This window comes from Lacerta agilis, chromosome 12 (assembly GCF_009819535.1).
Source record: "Lacerta agilis isolate rLacAgi1 chromosome 12, rLacAgi1.pri, whole genome shotgun sequence".
NCBI lineage: Eukaryota > Metazoa > Chordata > Lepidosauria > Squamata > Lacertidae > Lacerta > Lacerta agilis.
Window position 1 is genome coordinate 54,811,654 of NC_046323.1, and position 14,914 is coordinate 54,826,567.

Genomic DNA, 14,914 nt, shown 5'->3' on the forward strand with positions numbered 1-14,914 from the left:
ATCTAATCAGCCAGTCACATGTCCTGGGGAAACAAACAACCTCCCTCTGCAGCACATTCAACAATGGAGGCCTGGGCAAGGGGGCGGGGCTGAAAGGGAGCCGGAACTCTTATCTCTCTCCCGATCTCTTGCTGATCAGCTGCTGACCGGGGTCCTTTCAACACCCCCTTTTCTCTTTGTAAAATAAAAAGCATGATCCTCTTTTGGCCCCTGTGCAATTCAGCTCCAGGGACCACCATTCGCTCCATAAGACGCACAGATATGTCCCCTTACTTTTCAGGAGGGAAAAAGTGCGTCTTATGGAGCAAAAAATACGGTATATATTCCCCCCCCCCCCAGATTGTGATCCTGAAAGTAAGGATTGTGTTGTTTCGATTGTACATAAGTCACTCTGGCTGGAGAGCAGGGAACAAAGTGTTCTAAATATGTAAGTAATAAATAAATTTCCTCATGCCTTCCTGTCTCCTGGCACAGGGCAGCTCCAGCAAGAAACCAAGAAGCAGCCGGAAGAGTAGGGGCTCCGATTCTCTGGAGGTGCCGTTTAGCCATCACAACGTCACAGAGGACGGTGAGCAGCAAAAGGCCAATGAATGGTTGCCGCAAATGATAAGAAAAGGCAAAAAGAAGAACATGCAACATTTCCAAGCCACCTGAAGGTCACCTGGGGCTGGCGGTGAAGGCATTGTGGATGCTACGTGAGCAACGGTGTATTCGTGGGCAATTTGCCGTCCTTCTTAAAAGTCTCTGGATTCTTTTCTGCAGAATGAGAGAAGCCTTGGAGAATCCAGCAACTGGGCTTAAGCAAGGGATCTGCTTGCTCTCGAGTTGCTCTCCTTCTCTGGAATCCCGACACTTGCCCATATAAAAATGAAATAAAAAGTATTTGCCACCTGTTTTGCTTCTTTCTTTTCTATATATAGCTTTTATTAAAATTTTCAATATTTTAGAATATTCATTTAAACACTCTTAAATCGACACCTTCCCTTCCTCTCTTTCCGTGGTTCAATTTACATACCATACATCCCTGCATATTTTACATAAGCTAAACCATTCAGTATTCCGTTACTACAAACATGTATCTACACTGTTGAATTTATCTCAGTGCCGCCAGCGTTTTTAAATATACACAATAATTTTCACCCATATATTCAGTAAACGTTTTCCAAACTGTTCCTCCTTTCTTTAGTTTCTTTCTTTCCTGGAGATGAGTTTGTTTCTTTTACTGTATTGTGAAAACTTCAATAAATAAATAAAAATTCAAAAAAAGGAAAAAGTTTGAGAAACTGCTGCTGAAAGTGTTGCAAATGTGCCGGTTCTCTGTAATGCAGGTTTTGAACTTATTTGCGCATCCGAACGCTGCAAGCCACTTTGAAACACCCCCCCCCCCCAAAAAAAAATTACGAATAAAAAAAGGATCACATCATTTTGCCGCCTGAGGCAACTGGAGCACACCTGGATGAGGCCGGCTGCCCTCTCCCTGCAGCCCAGCAGAGGGCGCCCTTGGGTGATCTCTCCAGCCTTCCCTTGGTGCCTGCAGCGATGGGGTGCTCTTTGGGTTAAAATGAGGGAGGGCAACTTCCTAGAGAGGCAAGAGAGGAAGTGACACGAGAGGAAGGGGGGTACCATAGAGAGAGGGGGAGAGAGAGAGGACGTGGGAGGACTGCCAAGCATTGAGCTGGGAGAAAACAAAGGGAGCTCAAGCTGGAGGTGGCTCTGGGGCCGGAGGGTGAGTTTTGGGGGGCCAGGGAGGTGGGAGGGGGAGGAAGAAGGGAGGGGGAGGAAGAAAGGCCCCCCAATATTCTGGGCCCCCTCCCCCAACTGGAACAGATGGAGCATATTATTATTATTATTATTATTATTATTATTATTAATGTTTGCATTCATTATTATTCCATAGAACTGGTGTGGCAGCTGTTACTCTGTTGCTTCATTATTTCTGCTGCTGGTGCATTTGACATTTCGAGGAATTCGTGTTCGCTGCCGCCCTTTCTAGTCTGCTTCTGTTTTATTTATTCTTCCTCTTTCTTGCTCCCTTCACCCTTTCATGGGGTCACCTTATTATTTCACAGACTGTCCCAGTCCTTTGTCGTTGGCATTCATTGCTAAGTGCATTTGCCATTTCGAGGAATTCGAATGCCACCGTTTCAGCCTATTGCTACTATTTTGTTAACCAGGGTTATTTCTTGCATCTTTTATTATTTTGTGGAATCGCAGGGATGCAGAGATGGAAGGGAGAGATTCCTTACCTTTCAGAGTCATCTAGTCCAAAAATAACCCCCCCCCCCCAATTTAGTGCAGGAATCACAGCTCATCACAGGAGTCACAGATATTTGGTACCATATCCGCTCATTTATGAGTTGCCTGTGTTGCAAAAAGGTCTCCAAGGGTTTATAGCAATAATCGTAAATACATTACGCTGCACGGGTGTGTGTGTGTGTGTGTCTCAAATGATGCACTAAACATTAACATTTTCGGAAGAACAACCTGCAGTATATTGCACATACAGCCCCCCCAAAAAAACTAACTCCACCCCCATAACATCCGCTGGAAACTTGGGAAAGTTTGCAGATGACACCAAATTAGGAGGGGTGGCTAATACCCCAGAGGACAGGATCACACTTCAAAATGACCTTAACAGATTAGAGAACTGGGCCAAAGCAAACAAGATGAATTTTAACAGGGAGAAATGTAAAGTACTACACTTGGGCAAAAAAAAAATGAAAGGCACAAATACAGGATGGGTGACACCTGGCTTGAGAGCAGTACATGTGAAAAGCATCTAGGAGTCTTGGTAGACCATAAACTTGACATGAGTCAACAGTGTGATGCAGCAGCTAAAAAAGCCAATGTAATTCTGGGCTGCATCAATAGGAGTATAGCATCTAGATCAAGGGAAGTAATAGTACCACTGTATTCCGCTCTGGTCAGACCTCACCTGGAATACTGTGTCCAGTTCTGGGCACCACAGTTCAAGAAGGATACTGACAAGCTGGAACGTGTCCAGAGGAGGGCAACCAAAATGGTCAAAGGCCTGGAAACGATGCCTTATGAGGAACGGCTTAGGGAGCTGGGTATGTTTAGCCTGGAGAAGAGAAGGTTAAGGGGTGATATGATAGCCATGTTCAAATATATCAAAGGATGTCATATAGAGGAGGGAGAAAGGTTGTTTTCTGCTGCTCCAGAGAAGCGGACACGGGGCAATGGATTCAAACTACAAGAAAGAAGATTCCACCTAAACATTAGGAAGAACTTCCTGACAGTAAGAGCTGTTGGACAGTGGAATTTGCTGCCAAGGAGTGTGGTGGAGTCTCCTTCTTTGGAGGTCTTTAAGCGGAGGCTTGACAGCCGTCCGTCAGGAATGCTTTGATGGTGTTTCCTGCTTGGCAGGGGGTTGGACTGGATGGCCCTTGGGGTCTCTTCCAACTCTAGGATTCGATGATTCTATGAAACAGACTAAGTGGAGAAAGAACCTGTTTCAGTCCATCAAAGGCTGGGGGGGGGGGAGAGCAGGTGGGTGTCTCTCCATCTGCGTCCCACCAGCCTCCCTGCCTTTGCACCCAGAGCCAGGGCTTCGGAAGCCTCTGCATTGCAGGGGGTTGGACTAGAGGACCTTTGGGGGACCCTGCCAACTCTGCAATTGTATGTTTCTGGGGCCTCCAGGGCTTGCAAGAGGCCACTGGTGCAGGGGGAAGGGAGATGGGGATGTGCCACCCCCTCAGGATGGGCAAGGAAGGGGGGTGCGTGTGTGCCCAGGTCAGGAGCGGCAAGCGACCTGGGCAGTCAAGGGAGGCAGCTTGCAGCTCCTGCCTTTAGAACTATAGAACTGTAGAGTATTAGGGGGTCCCCCAGGGGTCATCCAGTCCAACCCCCTGCAATGCAGTATTCGCAGCTAAAGAATCCCAGGCGAATGGCCGTCCAACCTCTGTTTAAAAAGGCAGGAGAGTCCGCCACCTTCTGTGGGAGCCCTCTCCACCGTCGAATGGCTCTTACGGTCAGAGATGTTGAGTTCGTCGGTTGAGAATCCCCCGGTTCGGGTCCCACCCCCAGGAGCAGCAGGAAGAAAGCTTGCTCCATCTCCCACGTTCAGCCCCCTGATGTCTCCAGGTAGGACGCAGCAGGTAGCAAATGATGCGAAAGACCCTTTCTGCAACCTGTAGGAGCAACGGAAGCCGCCTTCTGCCGGCAGACAGTTGGGTCCATTGAGCCCAGAGCTGTCTGCACTGACTGGCAGCATCTCTCTGGGTTTGCAGGAGGGGTTATCTCTCCCAGTGCCCCCTGGGAATCTTTTTCAGGGACTGGACCTGGGACCTTCTGCATGCCAAGCAGGTGCTCTGCCGCTGGGCTACAGCCCCTCCCCTGGAGAGCCCCCCCACCAGCCAAAAACAGAGGAGATTATCTGGGCAAAACGTCCTGACTTCCTTTTTAGGCAGCTTCCCAAGTCCTGGAGGGTGTAGGAGAGGAAAGACAGCCAGTTGAGCAGGAAAGTTGGGTCCCAGCAATTATTACCTTTCTTTTCTGCAACGTCTGCAGTTTCTTTTAACCCCTTCCTCCGTTCGGTGTGAAGCTAGGGAGCTTCTCGACATTGCAACCGGATAGGAAAGGTTTAGCAAGTTCGGTGAATTCGCTCGGATGATTTAACCCGGATTTGCACGGCCTGCTGCGGACTACAACTCCCATCAGCCAGGACCAGGTTGGGGCAGGCAGAATAGGAACTATCAGGCTCCATCTTTGCGGTCCTTCTGCCGGCAGGTGAAGACCTCCTTGTTCCAACAGGCCTTGGGGAACCGACTGCTTTTAATAGTTCAGTCTCTTAATCTCAGGGTCGTGGGTTCGAGCCCCACATGGGGTGAAAGATTCCTGCATTGCGGGGGGTTGGACTAGATGACCCTTGGCTTCCTTCCAACTCTACAATCCTATGATTGGGCTGGTGCCATGCAATTATCTGTGTGGTTTTAACAGAGTTTATACATGCATTTTGTTTTACTTCCAACAAAGTTTACTTGCTTTTAAATGTCCCCCCCCCAGATGTTTTTAGATGTTTGCATACATAACCTGCCTTGAGTCTTGTCAGGGAAGAAGGTATGGTATTAATAATAATAATAATAATAATAATAATAATAATAATAATAGGATTGAATTGAGCAACAAAGTCATATAGCTTATAAAATTATTAAAATAAATATGTAAAGGTAAAGGGACCCCTGACCGTTAGGTCCAGTTGCAGACGACTCTGGGGTTGTGGCGCTCATCTCACTTTATTGGCTGAGGGAGCCGGCGTACAGCTTCCGGGTCATGTGGCCATCATGACTAAGCCGCTTCTGGCGAACCAGAGCAGCGCACGGAAACGCCGTTTACCTTCCCGACCGGAGCGGTACCTATTTATCTACTTGCACTTTGATGTGCTTTCGAACTGCTAGGTTGGCAGGAGCAGGGACCGAGCAACGGGAGCTCACCCCATCGCGGGGATTCGAACCGCCGACCTTCTGATCGGCAAGCCCTAGGCTCTGGTTTAACCCACAGCGCCTATGTACACCCCCCAAAAAAAACCTCCTCTTCTCCTTTCCCAGCTGCTTATCATGCCTCTTCATGCCTCTCTTTTCTGACCCCCCAGATCTGTTGATCTGCACTGAAGTCTGCTCCCCAAGTTTTGGTTGCTGAGCAAACTGGGGGTGTCAGGAGTGTCCTTCAGCAATAGGTCAGCTTCGCACCTGTTCCCGGATCCGGCCCTCAGAGGGACCTAGCATCATGGCAGAAGACGTCGTGATTCAGGTGAGGAACTGTGGGGGCCTGGCAACGTCCTGGAGGGGCACCGTATTTTTCGCTCCATAAGACGTACTTTTTTCCTCCTAAAAAGTAAGGGGAGATATCTGTGCGTCTTATGGGGCGAATGGTGGTCCCTGGAGCTGAATTGCCCAGGGGCCAAAAGAGGATCATGCTTTTTACTTTACAAAGAGAAAAGGGGGTGTTGAAAGGACCCCGCTGAGCAGCTGATCAGCAAGAGATGGGGAGAGAGATGAGAGTCCCGGCTCCCTTTCAGCCCCGTCCTCCATTGTTGAATGTGCTGCAGAGGGAGGTTGTTTGTTTCCCCAGCGACATGTGAATGGCTGATTAGATTGTCTGTCTGGAAACTGTAGAAAAGGCTCCCTTTCCTTTAGAAGCTGCAGAAATGTGAGTTGAACCCCATAAAAACGGGGCTTTTCCTCTTTGCTTTTCCCCCTTTGCAAAAGGAGCTTTGCTTTTCCCCCTTTGCAAAAAAAGCTGCAAAACGTTTAGCTGATCCTCAAAAAACAGGGTTTTTCCCTTTGCAAAAAAGCTGCAAAACATTTAGCTGATCCTCAAAAAAACAGGGCTTTTCCCTTTGCAAAAAAGCTGCAAAACTTTTAGCTGATCCTCAGAAAAACAGGGCTTTTAGAGGAGGAAAACCAGAAAAAATACTTTTTTTCTTGTTTCCTCCTCTAAAAACGAGGTGCGCCCTATGGAGCGAAAAATACGGTACTTTACCTGGAACAAATGTAGACAATGCGGATCTCTCTTTAATCAACGGAACCGGGGGGGAATTAGCTTGGAATTAGCTGGCAGGTGGCCTGGCAAGGAATGGCTTGACCCCGGAGGCTTCCGGAGCCGCTCTGACCGCCTTTGTCTTTGCAGGACATGGTGACGTTCGAGGACGTTGCCGTCTCGTTCTCCCCCGAAGAATGGGAGGTGCTGGAGGACTGGCAGAGGGAGCTGCACTGGGAGATGATGATGGAAAACTACCGAATGCTCATCTCTCTGGGTAAATGCCCCTTTCATGGCGGGTTCCCGGGTGTCCTTATCTGCGGGGCAGAACACGGGGGAAATTCTGTATGGGTAATAATAATCTGTCGGAAGCCACTCTGGGCGGCTCCCCACAAATCTAAAAGCACAACAAGACACCGGGCATCTAAAACTTCCCCTTTTAAGGCGCAGGAGTGAAGGCACAGCCGCCGATATTGGCGCTGTCGGCTTGCTCCAACCTGGCACCTTTCAGATGTCCGGGAATACAAATCCCATCAGCCCCAGCCAGCACAATGGGAATTGTAGTCCAAATAGAAATGGAGGCTGCTGTATACGTAGTTAACGTATGAGAAAGGCCCTCAGCAACAAACGCGAGGCAGGAGATAATATTCGCTTCTCCAGCTGCTTGGGGCAATATAGCTTGTGAGGGTTTGTGGTCTTCGCTGAGGCTGCCTTGCAGATCCCGGACTTTGATGGCAGCGAAGACGGCAAGAGAGGGTCTCTGGGAGTTTGGCCGAAGCCTGGGAGTTAATCCAGATTTAATCCAACAAGCACCAGGGTCTCCATTGCGGTGGTATGTCTCTCCCTTTAGCATCTCCACTTTCTAGCACGAGCCGGTCAGCATGCCCAGATCTAAGCACTATACATAAAACCATTGAATGAATCAGAAGGGACCTCCAAAGCTTCTCTAGTCCAACCCCCTGCGATGCAGGAGTCACAGCTAAAGAACCCCTGACATCTGGCCATCCAATGTTTACTTAAAATCTCCTTAAGACAAGGATTTCTATGAGTTTCCGTAAATGCCCCCCCATTGCAGCTCATATACAACAACCATTCCTAAATCTTCCAGTACAGAGAGAATAATAATAATAATAATAATAATAATAATAATAATAATATAAATGGTAATATATTTACCATTTATACCCTGCCCGTCTGGCTGGGTTGCCCATTTTGGCCTAGGCGTAAAACTCCTTAAAATCTCCCCAAAATTCTCTTCCTGATTAAGGGAGACATGGGTCGTGTTTCTCTTTGCTTTCCCGCCTCTTGCCTGCCTCTTCCAGCTTTACAATTTTATTATTCAAAGCTGCCTGCATTTTTCGGGCCCAGCTCTGTTTTGAAAGTGGTTTGCGCTCAAAAATTGCTGCCTGTGAGTTTCCGACAGAACTTGCCAACTGGGATGGAGAGGGGGCTAAGTGGGGGAAAGAGGAATTTGCTCCCGTATCTGCTTTAGCCACAGCTCCTAGCAGCAGCTTCAAATGAGCATAGAATCATAGAATTGTAGAGTTGGAAGGAACCCCAGGGGTCATCTAGTCCAACCCCCTGCAATGCAGGAACCTCAGCTAAAGCATCCATGGCAGATGGCCACCCACCCTCTGCTTAAAAACCTCCAAGGAAGGAGAGTCTACCACAGGGGTCAGCAAACTTACCAGGCCTTGGGCCGGCTCCTCCAGCACCGTCGTGCGGCGGGCCGGAGGGTGGGGGAGCGCGTGCCCATACGCGTGCGTGCACGCTATTTCTGGCGCACTTCCAGGTCGGTGGAGCACCGGAAATAGCTTTTGCGCATGCGCACTGGCCTCCTCAGACCCGGAAGTGCGCCGGAATTGACGTTTGCTCATGCACACAAACTATTTCCGGTGCTCCGCCGACCTGGAAGTGGGCAGCTGCGCCGCGCTGTGCCGGTAAGAGCGGGCGGCGGGGGTTGCCGTGGGCCAAATAACTGAGTCCCTCGGGCCGTATCCGGTCCGTGGACCTTAGTTTGGGGACCGCTGGTCTACCACCTTCTAAAGATCAAGGGAAGTAATAGTACCATTGTATTCCGCTCTGGTCAGACCTCACCTGGAATACTGTGTCCAGTTCTGGGCACCACAGTTCAAGAAGGATACTGACAAGCTGGAAGGTGTCCAGAGGAGGGCAACCAAAATGGTCCAAGGCCTGGAAACGATGCCTTATGAGGAACGGCTTAGGGAGCTGGGTATGTTTAGCCTGGAGAAGAGAAGCTTAAGGGGTGATATGATAGCCATGTTCAAATATATCAAAGGATGTCATATAGAGGAGGGAGAAAGGTTGTTTTCTGCTGCTCCAGAGAAGCGGACACGGGGCAATGGATTCAAACTACAAGAAAGAAGATTCCACCTAAACATTAGGAAGAACTTCCTGACAGTAAGAGCTGTTGGACAGTGGAATTTGCTGCCAAGGAGTGTGGTGGAGTCTCCTTCTTTGGAGGTCTTTAAGCGAGGCTTGACAGCCATCTGTCAGGAATGCTTTGATGGTGTTTCCTGCTTGGCAGGGGGTTGGACTGGATGGCCCTTGGGGTCTCTTCCAACTCTAGGATTCGATGATTCTATGATTCTAAAGGAGACCTTTCCACTGTTGAACGGCTCTTGCCGTCGTCAGAAAGTTCTTCCTGAGGTTTAGTCAGAATCTCCTTCTAAGATCAGCGGTTTCTTCACTTGCGGTTAGAGAGACCTCAACCTAATGTTCCTAAGATGTGTGCTCTCTGGGCGGGGCTCCCACCTTGTTCTTAAGGTGTGGTCCAAGCCGCAGCGATCCTTTGGACAAGAACCAGGGCATTTTGCTGACATAACGTGCTCCGTACATGCTGTTCTCCGGGGAATGTAACTTGTCGGTGCTGGTTCACTGGGAATATTTCTCGCTTCTTCCTAGCAAGGGGAGGATCCCTTTACAGGGCTCCGCTGAGAGAGAAGCGGATCTTTCTATTTATCTACCATCACCTATATCTATCGGTCTGTCTGTCTACATACTTATATTTATGTATATAAATATAATAAATACTGCATATATATATATATATATATATATATATATATATATATATATATATATATATACACCATATTTTTCGCTCCATAAGATGCACTTTTTTCCTCCTAAAAATTAGGGGGAAATACCTGTGCGTCTTACGGAGCGAATGGTGGTCCCTGGAGCTGAATTGCCCAGGGGCCAAAAGAGGGTCATGATTTTTATTTTACAAAGAGAAAAAGGGGTGTTGAAAGGGCCCCGCTCAGCAGCTGATCAGCAAGAGATCGGGAGAGAGATAAGAGTCCCGGCTCCCTTTCAGCCCCACCCTCCCAATTGTTGAATGTGCTGCAGAGGGAGGTTGTTTGTTTCCCCAGCGACATGGGACTGGTTGATTAGATTATCTGTCTGGAAACTGTAGAAAAGGCTCCCTTTCCTTTAGAAGCTGCAGAAATGTGAGTTGAACCCCATAAAAAATGGAGCTTTTCCTCTTTGCTTTTCCCCCTTTGCAAAAGGAGCTTTGCTTTTCCCCCTTTGCAAAAAAGCTGCAAAACTTTTAGCTGATCCTCAAAAAAACAGGGCTTTTCCCTTTGCAAAAAAGCTGCAAAACGTTTAGCTGATCCTCAAAAAAACAGGGCTTTTAGAGGAGGAAAACCAGAAAAATATTTTTTTTCTTGTTTCCTCCTCTAAAAACGAGGTGCAGCGAAAAATACGGTATGTGTGTGTTTATTATGTTTCTACACCACCTGATTGTAAAAAAACAACAAACAACCTCAAAACGCATCACAATGAGAATAAAACAATATTTTATCAGTAAAAGCAACACTTTGAAACATTCAAAAACTGAAAGCAGATTAAAAATGTAAATTAACATTCTGCATGTCTGGGCAGGCTCATCTAAATGAAAAATGTTTTTAGCAGGTGCCAAAGAGTAGCTCAACGGTGCCTGTTATCAATAGGCAGGGAGTTCCAAAGTGTCGTTGCACCAAAAGATTGATTTCTTCCAAAGGGAGAGCGGGTATTGTGTGGCACCTTTGGCAGTGCCCGTTCTGCGTGTGGGGTGAGGCGATTTCGCAGGCAAACTGGCCCCAAGGTTTCTTGGGCTTTATGCCCTAAGAGTAACACCTTGAACCTGGGCAGGTGGAAAACAACAGCCCGTGTAGCCCGCTTCCAAGAGGAGCGTACACAGCTACCCTCAGCCTAGCTAAATACAAAATGCTTTTGCCTAAAAGCAGGCAACAGTGGCGCCAGCCGTGCTTCCCTGGCGAGAGCATTCCACAAGCCGGGGGCCACCCCGGAGAAGCCCCTCTTCTCATATTGCCGCCCTTCGCATCTCTGAAACTGGACCCTTCACATACGTTTCCCAGACAACCTCGTAACAGTATCGTTTCTGGGGTCTTCCATAACTGGAAGTCCAAATCACTGGCCACCTGAGATCTTGCAGTCAGCTTTTAATAATAATAATAATAATAATAATATTTATTATTTGTACCCCACCCATCTGGCTGGATTTCCCCAGCCACTCTGGGCGGCTTCCAACAAAAATCAGATACAAAAATATCACACATTAAAAACTTCCCTGAAAAGGGCTGCCTTCAGGTTTTTTCTGAATGTCAGGTAGTTGTTTATCTCCTTGACCTGTGATGGGAGGGCGTTCCACAGGGCGGGCGCCACTACCGAGAAGGCCCTCCGCCTGGTTCCCTGTAGCTTTGCTTCTCGCAGGGAGGGAACCGCCAGAAGGCCCTCGGAGCTGGACCTCAGAAGGCCCTCGGAGCTGGCCGTTTAGGGCTTTCAAGGTCAGCACCAACACTTTGAATTGTGCTCGGAAACGTACTGGGAGCCAATGAAGATCTCTCAGGACCGGTGTTATGTGGTCCCGGCGGCCACTCCCAGTCACCAGCCTAGCTGCCGCATTCTGGAGTAGTTGCAGTTTCCGGGTCACCTTCAAAGGTAGCCCCACGTAGAGCGCATTGCAGTAGCCCAAGCGGGAGATTACCAGAGCATGCACCACTCTGGCGAGACAGTCTGCGGGCAGGTAGGGTCTCAGCCTGCGTACCCGATGGAGCTGGTAGACAGCTGCCCTGGACACAGAATTAACCTGCGCCTCCATGGACAGCTGGGAGTCCAAAATGACTCCCAGGCTGCGCACCTGGTCCTTCAGGGCCACAGTTACCCCATGCAGGACCAGGGAATTTGAACCCGGGATTACACGCAGAACCCGTGATCTCCCGCTTTCTCTCCTTGAAGAAACCCGACTTTTATTGTCTGTTCCATGTTGGAACAACCCCGTGAGGCTGGGCACGGCAAGTTGACCTTTTCGACGGGGGAAGGTGACGGACTCTCTTTCCTCGGAGTTTGGCTGCCCACCTGTCAGGGATTCTTCATCTGCGATTCCTGCATTTTGGGGGGTTAGACCAGATGGAATCTGCAATTCTAGGGTTTCCCATTTCACAGAGATCTGGGCTGGTTCTCCTGCAAGCTCCCTGTGCCTCTCGCAGAATTGTAGAGTTGGAAGGGACTGCCAAGGATCATCAAGTCCACCCCCTGCAGTGCAGGAATCACTGCTAAATAATCCCTGGTTGCCATTGCCTAAAATCATCCAAGGAAGGAGAGTCTGATTGCCTCCCGAGGGAGTCAGTTCTGTTATAAAAATTAGGTTCAACCCCAGAAGGGAGTCCACGAACCCGGGGGAGAGCCTTTGTAGGGCTCCCCTCCTCTCAAGAGCACTTATGAATAAAATAGAGACAATACAGAATCTCCCAAAGCAAGGCGTTCTCCCTTTATTAGAAACTGCTGCAGCAGGGTGTCTTGCAAGCAAAAGACCCCCAACAAAGGCACGCAAGCTCCTATATAGACTTTTGAAATTGCCCCCCTCCAGCTCAAGACCACCCCTCCATACATCAGATTTACATCACAAATTGGGAGGGTCTGGTAGCAATGATCTGACCATCTTGGACCCTGCCCCCATGTCTCCTCTCGCCCTCCACCAAAAACCCATCAAGTGAAACAAAAAATATTTACATTTCCCTATATCCCAGCCAAGTTAATCACACCCTTTTGTCTGACACTCAGATATCAGGATGCCAGAGATTATCACTCAGGCAGAGAGCTGCTGAGTAGCTGGAGGGGCAACCACCCCCTTTGTTCCTGAGACAAAGAAATACTTGGTCAGTTGGGAGTCAAAATGGAGTGAGGCCTGCCTTCCTGTGCTGTTTTTCAGACATGTGGCCTTATTTGTTTTGGTACATTAATAACAATTATTATATATAAATAAAATACCTTAAAATTCTTACAACAGTTCCACTGCTCCTACCACCAGAAAGTTTGTCCTGATATTTAGCCCGAATCTCCTTTCTCGCCAACTGAATCCGTTCTCATGCTCACCCTCTTGCTATGTGAATCTTTCCATGTCCCAGGAAACGACCTCTACCTCCTTTCCTCGAGCGGAATGTTCTGGAACACGTCGGACGAAGAAAACGTCCCCGTCGAGCCGCAGAGAGGTCCTGCGATGGGGTTGCCGGAGACCTCGCCCCTTCGTAATCTCGAGCGCCAAACAGAGATGGAGGAGGCCTTCGTGCCGGAGCAGCAACCGGTGCCGAGGGGTGCCAGCCCTGCGGGGAGCCCGTATCCCTGCCCGCTGTGTGAGCAGTGCTTCCGTGGCAGGAAGGAACTCGACCGGCACCAGAGGAGCATCCACCTGGGGGACAAACCCCACGGGTGCGAGGAGTGCGGGAAAGCCTTCCGAGACAAGAGCGACCTTCGCGTCCATCAGAGAATCCACACGGGGGAGAAGCCCTTCCCCTGCGAGGTCTGCGGCAAATCCTTCCGGGAGAAAAGCAAGCTCATCGTGCACCAGAGGATCCACACGGGGGAGAAGCGCTGCGTTTGCCAGGAGTGCGGGAAATCCTTCCGGGACAAGCATTACCTGCGGGACCATCAGAGAATCCACGCGGGCGAGAGGCCCTACCACTGCGGGGACTGCGGCAGGAGCTTCCGGACGCGGAGCCATTTCACCCTGCACCAGAGGATCCACACGGGGGTCAAGCCCTACGTCTGCAACGAGTGCGGGAAGACCTTCGTCCAGAAGAGCAACCTCGTCAGCCACCAGAGAATCCACACCGGAGAGAAGCCCTTCCCTTGCGAGGAATGCGGGAAGATGTTCCGGGACAGGAAAACCCTCCGGTACCACCGGAGGATCCACATGGGGGAGAAGCCCTACCCGTGCCAAGTGTGCGGGAAGACCTTCCGGGACAAGAGCAGCCTGACGGTCCACCAGAACATCCACTCCGGGGAGAAGCCCTTCATCTGCTGGGAATGTGGTAGGAGCTTCCGGGAAAAGATGTACCTGAAAGACCACCAGAGAATCCACACCGGGGAAAAGCCCTTCTCTTGCCAGGAGTGCGGGAAGACGTTCAGAGCCAAGAGGACCCTCACGTACCACGAGAGGATCCACACCGGGGAGAAGCCTTTCCCCTGCCTGGAGTGTGGCAAGACCTTCCGGGGGAAGAGCAGCCTGACGGTACACCAGAGAATCCATTCGGGAGAGAAACCGTTTATGTGCTGGGTCTGTGGGAGGAGCTTCCGGGAGAAGATGTACCTCCGGGAGCACCAGAAAATACACCTCGAGGAGAAGCCCTACCCCTGCGGGGATTGCGAGAAGAGCTTCGTCCACAAGAACCACCTCATCCGCCACCAGAAATTCCACGTGGCCTTCTCCATCCAGTGAATACGGACGATGCTGTAAGGACAGCGCCAGAGGACCCTCGCATCACGAGGGTGCCGGCTGACGGGCGCCGGCCTTTTCCGCCGAGCAAATCCAACCGCACGGAGGGTTCCCTCGAATGCCCCGCTGCGTGTTCTGGGCTCCGTGCCGGAACGTTCAGATTCTGTATAAAGCCGGTGGCAGGGAGTAGCGTTAGGAATTAGGAAGGGTCCAGAGACCCGGAGGGGTGATTTTAGCTGCTAAATATTGCGCCCTGTAAGCTACGAGGCTCCTTCCTCCATTTCTGCAGCGACAGTTTCGCCTTGGAAAGGGTAGCATTTATTCTACTGTAGTTGTATCCGGAGTTTTTTGTGTGTGGGAGGCGGGGCTGTGCATGGGATTTGCCAAATGAATAGTTAATTGTCGGACTCCTTTCTCCCTTAATGTAAATGACCTTGTGGGTTTTTGTTGGCTGAAAGAGGGCATGTAGATTTGGGGTGGGGGGGTGGGGAATAAACATACATCAAGATGTGTCCGGGAGCCGCAATAAAATCTATACATTTTGCCGTATGAATTGATCTCATCCCCTTTCCCCTAAATGTACTCAGTGTGACATGAAGAAATCTGTTCTTCCGTGTGCCCTGAACCTGCTCCAAATAAATTCCGTTGGGCGGCTCCAAGTTCTAATACAGTCGT

The 14,914-nt window shown here is 49.7% G+C and overlaps 1 protein-coding gene across 1 annotated transcript; it reads left to right on the forward strand.

Annotated features, from left to right (window-relative positions):
• The first annotated feature begins 1,641 nt into the window (after positions 1-1,641).
• LOC117056085 (zinc finger protein OZF-like) lies at positions 1,642-14,280 on the forward strand. The gene is made up of 4 exons (XM_033166151.1): positions 1,642-1,726; positions 5,612-5,769; positions 6,649-6,775; positions 12,933-14,280. Exons 2-4 carry the CDS (start codon positions 5,746-5,748, stop codon positions 14,240-14,242), a joined length of 1,461 nt encoding a protein of 486 aa, XP_033022042.1. The 5' UTR covers positions 1,642-1,726; positions 5,612-5,745; the 3' UTR covers positions 14,243-14,280.
• Positions 14,281-14,914: the final 634 nt, after the last annotated feature.